The sequence below is a fragment of the Hippichthys cyanospilos genome, chromosome 15, assembly GCF_059441005.1.
Source record: "Hippichthys cyanospilos isolate Australia breed blue-spotted pipefish chromosome 15, RoL_Hcya_1.0, whole genome shotgun sequence".
NCBI lineage: Eukaryota > Metazoa > Chordata > Actinopteri > Syngnathiformes > Syngnathidae > Hippichthys > Hippichthys cyanospilos.
The window spans coordinates 15,824,947-15,837,596 of NC_142383.1; the positions used below are offsets into that span (position 1 = coordinate 15,824,947).

Below are 12,650 nucleotides of genomic sequence, written 5' to 3' on the forward strand. Positions count from 1 at the left end.
ACAGGACTATTTTCTGATTAATTTGATCTTTGTTGCAAGTAGAATTCACCCCCCGCCCCCCGATTTTACAAACAGCATCCGGCAATGATTAAAATAGCTTCCAAATCAATTTTATCCATCGCGTGGTTAAACAAATGTCTATTTAAAAAAATACTGTACCAAAACTTCCCTCTCTTGACGCACTAACTGACGTCACACAACAACAAAGGTTGGACAAAAATTGGACATTCTAACGTCAGCGAAAGCTTTAGTACTGAACTTTTTTTCGGGAGTGGGGGGGCTGCTGTCATTACATAACATGTCGACAAGTGAGGACCCACCCTCATCTTGAAAGGGAACATTATGCAACTTGCCAAGTATAAGAAGCACACGTGAGTTCCGCGCACAAACGAAAACAATGTCGTGCGCTAAGAAGGTCGTCTCCGCTCTCGTCCGAGCCGACAAGGCCAGCAAGCTGCGATGCTTCCAAGCCACGAGATGCAGATCCACGGCCGCGGCGTCCACCCAGCAGAAGGAGCATCAGCGGAAGACGGTGGACGAACGATGCGCCGTGGTGGAGGCCGAGCCCGTGGAGCTCATCAGCCCGAGCAGGAGCGTCCGTGACGGGCTACCGCGAAGCAACATCAACGTGGACTTCAACAACACAGAAGAAGCTTATAAAAGTAAGGACAATGTGGAGCTTCTCAGGAGCTTGCTGGTCTTCAAGCTGTGCACCGTGGACCTCTTGGTGGAAAAGAACAAGGAGGTGAGGCACCCTTTTATGTGGAACGGATTTACACTGCAATCTGGATCAGATCTGAATTCATATCAACCTACAAAGTGGATTTGGTTCAAACTTTAAACAAAGGAACGATCATTTTAAATGTCTATTACTCCTAGTTGGAGTAGTAGCACTTCTCTAACAGATAACTCAAAACATTAAATTTAGATAAAATACTGTAACATTCATGTTAGTCGTAGTGTTAGGGGATTGAAATATTAGAAATATAAAATATATAACAATTGTACAACCCCACTAGCTCGAGGCAATTAGACACATTAAGGTTGCTGCAGGTATTACATGTTAAAATAAATGTAGTTGCGTATTATAATTTTCAATCCATTGTGATTATTTTTAGATTATTTTTTTTCATTCAGAAAATTAATTGATTAATATTATTAAAATTGGTACCATGGCAAGACGATGAAACATGTACAACATTGTAAAAGTCATCAAAAATTCCAAATCAAAGTCAGTCATTGCGTCACAAAGATTCATTCCGACCCGCCCCCCAAATGCCCCCAGTGCAAATATTACATGTTAAAATGAATTTAATTATGACTGCAAATAATTCAATTAAAAAAAAAAACCATGTAAATATATTTACATGAATCTAAAGGTTTTCATAATAACTCAAATGAACTACGCAAATGCATTACTATTTCTACTTTCAACATTTTAAATGATTTAATTATAATCATTATATCATATGTATATTATATATATAATATATTGTAATAATTATAATTTTACTATGATCATTTTATTGATTTACTCTAATAATAATTTGTCTTGCTTCATTGATATTTTTTATATACTTTACTCAAAAAAACGTCATTTATAGAGCACTTGAAAAAAAACGTAACATACAAAGTGCTGTATATAAAGTAGTAGAATCAGATGTACAAAACAAAAGTATTTTGCTGCGTATTTTGGAGCTATAAGGAGAGCTGTCTGACCCCAAAAAATGAAGTAATTAAAGTAAATTAAGAAAAAAAGTCATCTAGCCAAGATAATTGAAGTAAACGTTACTCCTGCTTAGTCCGTTAGTCCGTTTTTTACTGGTCCTGTCCACAATGTGAAAAAAATCAAAGACTTATTTACAGTTGATGGAGCTGAGCAAGAAGGTGCTGGGCAAGTGGCTGTTTGAGAGGCTGATGAAGATGACCTTCTACGGGCAATTTGTGGCGGGCGAGGACCACAACGCCATCAAGCCCCTGATCCGGAAGAACCAGGCGTTCGGCGTGGGCGCCGTGCTGGACTACAGCGTGGAGGAGGACCTGACGCAGGAGGAAGCCGAGAAGAAGGAGATGGAGTGAGTTCGTGCTGGTCTAGACGCGCCGGAATGTGTTTCTTATTAAATCCCCTCACGTGCCGCTTCGTAGAAACTGAGCGTGCCCGTTAGCGCAGCCACGTGGGGTGCAACATGGGCTGTTATGTAAGCAAAATCGGGAAGGGGGGGGGCACTTAATGGGGGTAAATTCCTCAAAGAATCAAAACAATCAATCCATTTTCAAATCAAAAGCTGATGGGAAACTATTACATTCAACTTTTGCATAATAGGATGGAATTAATGACTAGGTTCATTATTTATTTATTTTTCAGTGAGTTACGTAATAGTGCAATAAAACAATCAACTTTATTTTATTTTTATTACGCTCCAAAATGACCCAAAATTGTTTGCCATTATTGTCATCGTAAATGGAATTTATTCTTGTGTAAATTTGTGCGGCTGTACCGAATGAAGTGTGTAATGGGTCAAATTAAAAACTAAAATCCAATTTATTTGATCTTAAAGGGGATGTCAATGCAAACTTTATTTGTATTAACATAATAAGTTTGTGTACCCACAAGTCTAAATATTGTCTTATGATTAATATTGCCAAGGCAGCGGTTATTTTGACATTTGCTGTCGACTGAAAATGACATCACTGTTGCTCAGGGAACAGCCAATCACAGCTCACCTTTTTACTGAGTTTAGACACGTGAACTTGACAAGCAAAGCGGAATTTATCATTAACTGAGCCTGAGGGAAAATGGCCGCCCCCTTAAACGGATAAAAATTAGTTCATTTTGCTGCTCAATCTTCATTTTAAAAAAACAAAATATTAATTGTTGTATTAATTGTTGATAAGCTATCAAGTTAAAAAAAAAAGTATAGTATACATCACGTCTATAGTCGTCAATGGCACTGAATGAGTCAATCTGAAAATTGTGTTTGTACAGGTGATGCTGCTTAGAACAAAGTTTGTAAAGAAAATTTTGGAAAAACAACAAAAAAAATCTAACTTCATTAGCATATTTTTTTTAACTAGCAAGCTAACGTTTTAGCTAGCTAGCTAACATTCCAGGTCAAAATTTGCTGTTCTAATGGTAGTATATTCATCCTAAATTAAGTGGTGTTTATTCCTCATTTGGTTACTTTTTTTAAAATTATTTTTTCCTTGATTCATGTACTATTAGTGGATTAATAACTAAACAACTTACCCTTATCTTGTATTACCATTATATTATCCCTCCCTAATGTTACCCATTATTTTCTGCTAGCAAGCTAACGTTTTAGCTAGCTAACATTCCAGGTCAAAATTTGCTGTTCTAATAGTAGTACCTTCATCCTAAATTAAGTGCTGTATATTCCTCATGTGGTTACTTTTTTTATTTTTTCTTTCATTCATGTACTATTAGTGTATTAATAACTAAACAACTCAGCCTTATCTTGTATTTGCATTATATTATCCCTCCCTAATGTTACCCATTATTTTCTGCTATCAATTCTTATCACACCCCGCGTGTCCTGAATCACTACCAAAATAAGCACAAACATGTTCGCTCCACACAAACACAAATCAGTTGCTCACATGAGCGCATCCTATTGGCTGGTCAGGACAGACCCCTCTTTTGTGATTGGCTAGCGGGACTCCTGCAAGGGTTGTTACATAAGCATAGAGGAATAAGTCACCAAAACAAACACTCGTAATAGGAACAAAATGTGTCTTTGGCAACAAGATTTTATCGTAGTGTTTTCATCTTGTTGTAATTATCTTTTTTTTGGTTTGTTTTCGCAGTTCGTGTGTTTCTCAAGCTGAGAAAGAAAAGCAAGGTGAGTTGTGTGGAAGTTGGCTTTTTTTGTTTGTTTTTTTTTATTCCTGGACAGTTTGTGCACACAACATATGATCTGTAGGTTATATTTGGACTTGATTCTGAGAAACGTCAGCTTCGTGTAACACGGGGAAAGCAGTATCATATATTATGCCGTTACTAAAATAGTAGACGCGTCAAAGTTTATTTTTGGTCCATGCAAACTAAAAGTACAAGCGTGGAAGTTGAAATCTTTGAAATGTTCCTCAGATAGCAATGGCTGAAAACTTCAAATTTGGGGCTGGATTTTCTAGTGGGTGTTGGTAAAAAAATTGAAATTCGCCTGAAATAACTGCCTCAAACAAAAAATGGACTATTTTCTGTGTGAAATGTGTGAAACTCATTTTTTTCCCAGAACCTTTCAAAAATTCTAGAAATTCTCAAATTTCCTGTGGTTCTAAATGGAGGGATTTTAAAAGGGTTACCGCAGCTTAAAAAGGTATCAAAAGCTAATTTAAAGTTTAAAAATAGAGTAACAGAAAAAGTACTTTTCAAATTAAGAGCAAATGAATTGGAACATGAACTTATTGCTAAATTGTTGTAGTAATTCCTGTGCAAAATGTTGCGTGTTTTTGTTCATTTTTATGAGGAACTTTTTGCTAAATTGTGTTGTAGTAATTCCTGTTTAAAATGTTGCATGTTTTTGTCAATTTTATAAGGATGTGCATTGTCATTAGTTTCTGATTTTGATACTTGTCTATATATATATATATATATATATATATATATATATATATATATATATATATATGTATAAGAATGTTGTGCAAATTTTTACTAATTTACACAATTTTTTACCCATTGCACACGGCTCCATTCGCCCTCTAGATGGCGATCACCGCGAAAAGAAGTACATGGCCCATCGGCAGTTCGGTGACCGGCGCGGCGGCGTCATTAGCGCCCGCACGTACTTCTATGCCGACGAGGTCAAATGCGACAACCAGCTGGAAACGTTCATCAACTGCATCAAAGCCTCAGGTAAAGATTTGACGATTCGGATTTGACGATAAATAACCGCAATATGAATATGACGCGATTTACAGGCGGAGCTTCTGCCGACGGCTTCTCGGCCATCAAAATGACAGCGCTGGGACGCCCGCAATTTCTTGTGAGTGGAATAGCATGTCCTCAATATTAGCTAAAACGCTTTGACGTGATTGGCTCAAATTGGTAGCATTTGGCATTGAGTTTATGGTCGTCTTATCTCATTAAGGCAGTCAAACGTTAGCCATTTATCTTGGAATTATCTTCTCGGCCGTGTGGATAAAGCGGATGCCAACTGTTTTTATTATTCTACTTTAAGGTCATTACACAGTCACTCTAAAAGTACTTTATCCTAATGCACATGCTCATTAATCAACCATTTGATGTCAGGTTTTGTCCATAAGTATCTGTTTGGTATCAGTAGCCTCTTTGAGTCATCGATACCATAAATTAAAGCCAGGATTAGCCTAGAACATGTCAAACTCTACACAAGCAAGGGTACTAGGGATGTTCAATATAGTCACTCTAAAAGTACTTTATCCTAATGCATATTAAGCCACCATTTGATGTCAGATTTTTTCCATAAGTATCTGTTTGGTATCAGGGGCCTCTTTGAGCCCCTCGATACATAAAAAAAAACAGGATTTGCCCAGGAAACATCAAAATAGGGATGTTCAATATAGTCACTGTAAAAGTACTTTTTATCCAAATGCACAATCAAACATTTGATGTCAGATTTTTTCGATAAATATTTGCTTGGTATTAGTAGCTTTTTTGACTACTCAATACCATAAAAAAGGCAGGATTTGTCCAGAATTTGTCACAATCTTAAGGGTACAAGGGATGTTCAAGGTAGTCACTTAAAGTACTTTTTATCCTAATGCCCTTGATGAATAATCAAACATTAGATGTCAGATTTTATATCTGTATCTGATTGGTATCAGGAACCTCTTTGAGTCCTCGATACCATCAAATAAGCCAGGATTAGCCCAGTACGGTGCCTACTATGTATATTCGCCCATGCCTATGAAACACACGACAGTAGATATATTCTGCTAAAGCAGAATAAAATATTTAAGTTCTGAAAATGATTGAAATTTGTGTGCAGTAAAATGGCGTTTAGGCTCTGAATGTAATTCGGAGAATTACATAAAAGGGGCTTGCATTAAAAGTAAAACGTTACATTTGAGTGGTTCTGTGACTAAATTTAGGGGTGCCGGAGCACCCGCAAAAACGGTGACAAGTGTCGTCTATGCGCAGCTCCAGTTTTCCGAAGTCTTGGTCAAATGGAAGCAGTTCTTTAAGTTCCTGGCGGCCCAGCAGGGAAAATCAGAAATGACGGCCCTGGAGCAAAAACTGGAGGCGGGACAACTCAAGGTGGGTGTCGAAGGATGTTTGCTATTTTTTTTCTTGTAGTTTTCATGATAATATGTATTTGTAGGAGACTCTGACCAAGCTAGGTGTTGCTGGTAAGGATGACATTGAAAACTGGTTCGATGGAGAGAAGCTTGGACTGTCTGGGTAAGAGTAGTAATTATTTTTTAGCATAAATAACAAATTCACATTTATAATTGTGTGTAACGTATACGCCAAAAGACTACAATTGATAAACGAGTTAAATGGAATACCTTTCGGTGTTCTCGAACTGCACTCTTAATTGAATCAGCTGGAGACAACATAACTAGTAAAATTCCTCGAACGTTGGTTCAGTCTGCTCGCTTCTTTTATTGAGGCTGGAACAACCTCAGCTAACGCAAGCTGCCGTTAGCCGCAGCAGGCCAATTAACGTGGACCCACTAGTCCCGTTAGGGTAATTATTGTTAGTAAAAATACTGCCAATATAAAATGTCTGTGCGTCAAAACTCGCCTTTTGCGGTTGACGGACTAATCTTTCTCGAATGGTGTCAAATTGGAAAAAAAATAGATCTAATTTTCAAGTTACCGTTAATAAGACGCACCCATATTTTGGACTTCGTTTTTGCGAAAAAGAGTGCATCTTATATTTGGGGAAATCATTTTTTATATTTATTTTTTTTGCAGTGGCAAATTCCTTATTAATTAGTCTATATTTCCAGAACCATAGATATGCTCGACTGGAACAGCTTGATAGACGATACAACCAAAATCTCCAATCTTCTCATGGTGCCAAATCTTCAGGTAAGGATATCAAACATAAGGTGGCGCACTAAAAATTTCCAACATTTTTTTTTTTATGAATAGACGGGCCAACTGGAGCCGCTGCTGAGCACGTTCACAGCTGAGGAAGAGCGTCAAATGAAACGAATGCTTCAAAGAGTAGACGTCCTGGCCAACGTAAGGACAGATATACCCAACTTCACGAATGTCCCTTTTTCAAACTCGCTCAATGCAACCTTGTTTACGCGTCGCAGCACGCCATGGAGCACGGCGTGCGTCTCATGGTGGACGCCGAGCAGACGTACTTCCAGCCCGCCATTAGTCGGCTGACCCTGGAAATGCAGAGGAAGTTCAACACAGAGAAGCCCATAATCTTCAACACATATCAGTGCTATCTGAAGGTCAGATATCCCGCTAGCCAAAATGGACAGGAAGAATAGATAGCTATTTACAAACTTAAATTAGCTAAAGTTATTTAGCTACCTACCTGATTAAGCTAGTTAGCTAGCGAGGTCTCTACCTACCTCAACTAGCTAGAACTTGCTAGCTACACATCTAAACAAGCTAGCTAGCTTTTTAGCTACCTACCTGCATATCTATCAAGGTTAGCTAAGCTACCTAGTTACCTACTTTAGCTAGCTAGGTTTCTACCTACCTCAACTAGCTAGAAGTACCTAGCTACCCATCCAAACAAGCTAGCTAGCTTTTTTGCTAGCTACCTGCCTACCTATCAAGGTTAGCTAAGTTACCTAGTTACCTACCTTAGCTATCTAGGTCTCTACCTACCTCAACTAGCTAGAAGTACCTAGCTACCCATCTAAACAAGCTAGCTAGCTTTTTCGCTAGCTACCTGCCTACCTATCAAGGTTAGCTAAGCTATCTAGTTACCTACCTCAGTTAGCTAAGCTACCTACCCACTAAAATAGCTAGCTACCTACCTAAACTGGTTAGATTCCTATCTACCTACTTAGCTAACTACTTAAGATAGCTCCAGCGGCTACCTACCTAAGCTCGCTAAGCTACCTACCCACTAAACTAGCTAGCTACCGACTGAAACCTGTCAGATTCCTTCTTAGCCCCCTGCCTAATCACTTAAGCTAGCTAAACTAGCTACCTACCTAACTAAGCTAGCTAGCTTGTTAGCTACTTACCTGCCTACCTATCTAGGTTAGCTAAGCCATCTAGCTGCCTACCTAACTAAGCTAGCTAAGCTACCTACCAACTAAACTAGCTAGCTACCTACCTAAACTAGTTTCTACCTTCTACCTAGAAGGAAGGTGGGCTTGTTTTTCGGTAGGACTTGCAGTACATGTGCTTAAAAAGTGTAAACGAATCCAGGAGGCCTACGACAACGTGACGGTTGACGTGGAGCTGTCTCGGCGGGAGGGCTGGTACTTTGGTGCCAAGCTGGTGCGCGGTGCCTACATGTACCAGGAAAGAGCCCGGGCGACGGAGATTGGCTACGAGGACCCCATCAATCCTGACTACGAGGCCACCAACAGGATGTATCACAAGTGAGCAGTCCCCTTCTTGGAAAAGTCTTTGCTACGACATTTTTTTAACCACACGTCTTTGCTGCAGATGTTTGGAGTACCTGCTGGAGGACATCGAGCACGGCCGCAAATCCAACATCATGGTGGCCACTCATAACGAGGACACGGTCAAATTCACCTTGGAGAAGTAGGTTTTGGTCTAGACCAGGGGTGTCAAAGGTACGGCGTGCGGATTCGGTTTGCGAGATGATTTTGCCAATCATTAAAAAAAAATGAATAGAACCGAACCCATTCCTCCGCTATCTGTAATCGAGCGTCCAAAATCGACGCTCACGTTAGCTTTAGCATCTAGCTGCCAATTACACGTAAAATCCTTCGATCGCCCCGAAGAGATTTACTCTTACAAAATATTTGTCTTTCCTCCATGTTGTATTATAAACAGGAAATCGTGTATTTCTTTTGAAAATGACTTTAGTGGTAAAGTCACGGTTAGCACAAAACGCTTTCGGATTTGACGCCACTTCCTGGCAACTTCTTCACCCTGTGTCCAAAATGAGACGCTGCAACTCCGTTTAATTTCCTTTGCACTTCACCGTACTCCTTGAAAAGAAGTCGTACAACCACATATTTTGATTGAATTTCCTTCCCTTGGATATTTGTGATTTTTTTTGGGTCACCTTATGCTTTCTATACGTGCTTTATGAACAAACGGGAAATAAAACGGAATTGTCCTGCACGCGGAAAATGAGTTTGACGCCCCTGGTCCGGACAGCTCTGGATGGGTCTTTGCGTGCGGCGTTGCGTAACAAGCATATGGTGTTCCTCAGGATGAACGAGATGGGCCTTTCACCCACTGAGAATAAAGTTTACTTTGGACAGCTGCTTGGCATGTGTGACCAGATCAGCTTCCCGCTAGGTATGTCCCCCCCCCCCCCCCCCCCCCCCCCCCCCTTTCACTGATACTATCAGACATATGGAGGCTTGCGTCACGCCGTTATGTGCCCGTTAAAGCCAAAGTCACTCGGTGGTCTTTGATACGGTTGAACCTTCAGACGGAAAGGTGGACGTCGTGTAAAGGGGCCTGCCGGAGATATGCAGGGAACAAATAACGGTACAGAAGGTTATCAGTTGGCGTGGGGTTCTTTCAACCGCATCACATGTTACATGTGTCCAAATGTTCCTTGTGAGGAACGCCATGCCATGCGGGACCACGTTGGAATTCTTCTCCATAATTCTTCTTGTTTGATTTAGGCTTTCAACTAGCAATTGAGTTTTTTAAGGTTTGTTTTTTTTAATTCAAAACAACAATTACGTGTTTTAATTTTAGACCAAAAAAAAAAAATCCAAGAACATTTCCATTTGAGAGGCTGGGCATTTGGAAATGTTGATTAACTCATTGAATCCCAAAGACGTAATTTTATGTTTTTAGAGTCTAGATTTTCAGTCGTACGTATTTTATTTTATTTATTTCAAAATGTTTGAGTAATCGATTAGTTGCTGATTTATCAATTGTTTCACATTTAGTTTTATTTATAGTTATTTCGTAAGGTAGTTTTCGGGAAATTGGGGTGGTGTTTAATGGATATTCCGATTATTTAGCATTTTTAAACGCTAGGCAGTAAAAAGCTAATTTTTTGCCTATGATTATTTGATAAGCAAATTAATTTTCATGTAATACTTCAAATACTTCAACTTTTTCACCTATTCTCAAGGCTCGGATAACAACATTTATCTAATTAATTAATTCGAAACAAAATAATAAACTTTTTACCTTTGAGAAGCAAAATAAGCTAATTGTTTTAGGGAAAAAAAAAACACAAATGAAGATTTTTTTTTAATGTAACATTATTTAAAATATTAAATACAAATTATTTTATATAAAACAATATTTAAAAAATAATTTGACATATTAAACAATAGGAAAATTAAGTAATTTAACAATCAAATTCCGCCTGTGGAATGCAGTAATTGGAAAAAAATGAAAAAAAATCAAGCAAATCAGGATTTTTTTTCCTCTTTTAATGCTGCATACCAAATTTATTCTATTTATGTTTGAAATAGCGATTCAGGCAATGTCAAATATGTATTTTTAGAATATACCGCCTGGCCGTTCAAATGCGGCTGGCGGGCCACAAATAGCCCCCGGGCCACAGTTTGGAACCTGGCATTTACACAGGCATGATCCAACGTTCCATCAATGTTTATATTTATTAGTTATTGGATAGTCAAGTCATCCGCGGGGTCAAAAGGTCACGGTGACATCACTGAATGCGCCCCCCCCCCCCAGGTCAAGCCGGCTTCCCGGTGTACAAATACGTCCCGTACGGCCCCGTGGACGAGGTCATCCCGTACCTGTCCCGCCGCGCTCAGGAGAACCGCGGCTTCATGAAGGGCTCGCAGCGGGAGCGCAGCCTGCTGTGGGAGGAGCTCAAGCGCCGCCTGCTGGCGGGGCAAATCTTCTACAAGCCCGTCTACTGAGTCATTCCGCCAACCCAGGCCCGTGTTTAGCTGCTGGATGACAACGGTACTTTTTGGGTTATAAACTAACTGCGAGGCCTTGAAATGTTTCAATCTTTTCATCTGCTTTATTTGATATAATATGAATCATCAAAATGTTCTCGGTTACGTTAAGTGTAATCGCATTGCATTGGGTAAAGCTTTATCCTCTTGCCAAATAGTGAGCCAAACTACTTTAACCCCCCTTCGTGTTTTAATCAATTCCAAAGATTTCATTTTTTACTTTTTTTTTTTTTACTCATTTTTCACTTTTTTTCAAATATTTTCAAATTTTAGGCAAAAGGAGTGTTTAAAAATGACGGTACTAAAATAAACAGGCTACTTTAAGCTTTATCCGTTTGCCAAATAGTGAGCTAAACTACTTTAATCCTCCTTCAAGTGTTTTATTCAATTCCAAAGATTTCATTTTTTACTTTTTTTTTTACTCATTTTTCACTTTTTTTTCAAATATTTTCAAATTTCAAGCAAAAGGAGTGTCTAAAAATGATGGTACTAAAATAAACAGGCTACTTGAAGCTTTATCCGTTTGCCAAATAGTGAGCTAAACTACTTTAATCCCCCTTCAAGTGTTTTATTCAATGCCAAAGATTTCATTTTTTACTTTTTTTTTTACTCATTTTTCACTTTTTTTCAAATATTTTCAAATTTCAAGCAAAAGGAGTGTCTAAAAATGATGGTACTAAAATAAACAGGCTACTTTAAGCTTTATCCGTTTGCCAAATAGTGAGCCCACTACTTAATTCCTCTTCGAATGTTTAAACTCATTCAATGCCAAAGACTTAATTTTACTTTTTTTTTTTCTAGGCCAGAGATTCAATTAACTATTATATATATTTTTCTCAAATATTTTCAGACTTAAGAGTGTTAAAAATGTCTTGTACAAAAGAAATGAAACAGTTGAGCAATCTTCCCTTCGTTAATCATTTCTGAGCGGTTATTTATTAACGTGGCAGCTGACTATTTGGCAACAATAAAAGTACAGTTAATAAATGGCAGTTTGCTCACTATTTTGCAAGAAGAATGTTATGACGTCACTCTGAAAAGATGCAAATTATCAGGGTATCTTTACTGTAATGCGTTTCAAAGTTTTTTTTTCTGTTATTGTCACTCCAACATGCCTTAATATTGTACGCACAAGGGATTTTTTTTTTACGTTATCTATAGGTTATCATAAGTGTAATCATTGTGCAGTGAATTGATTTAATTGTATAGAAACAATGTATTTTTAGTTTGTAATTTTTTTTTAATGAACAATTTTTCATGCGGTGAGCCAAGGAGTTGATAGTGTTATGTGAAGCACAGGAAATAATAAAAAATGTTCGAAACACAAGAATAATGGTTAAAAAAATATTATTGCTGGAATAAATCAAAAGTGAGGAACTAAATATGTTAGGAAGTGAAATACTGTTGTGATAAAGCTCATAAGTGTTTGTTTTGAATGTGTTCAATTGTTGTATTGATCAGAATTTTGTACAATTGTAAAATATTGTGATCTGAACAATAAAATAGTTATGGTAACTGAATCCCAATTATTTTTTTGTATTGTGTAGTATAAATGTTGTATTTAATACAAGTAATAAAAAGTTTGCAGTTAAATATCCTGTGACAAGAGCAGGACATTA

General features: G+C 38.1%; 1 protein-coding gene across 1 annotated transcript; it reads left to right on the forward strand.

Moving 5' to 3' along the window:
• The first annotated feature begins 284 nt into the window (after positions 1 to 284).
• Positions 285 to 12,551, forward strand: LOC148411892 (proline dehydrogenase 1, mitochondrial-like). The gene is made up of 14 exons (XM_088434850.1): positions 285 to 745; positions 1,867 to 2,075; positions 3,826 to 3,860; positions 4,727 to 4,876; positions 4,942 to 5,006; positions 6,143 to 6,259; positions 6,324 to 6,403; positions 6,958 to 7,039; positions 7,103 to 7,195; positions 7,273 to 7,419; positions 8,357 to 8,532; positions 8,600 to 8,698; positions 9,339 to 9,427; positions 10,799 to 12,551. The coding sequence occupies exons 1-14, from the start codon at positions 398 to 400 to the stop codon at positions 10,987 to 10,989; spliced, it is 1,881 nt and encodes a 626-aa protein (XP_088290976.1). The 5' UTR covers positions 285 to 397; the 3' UTR covers positions 10,990 to 12,551.
• The last annotated feature ends 99 nt before the right edge of the window (positions 12,552 to 12,650 follow it).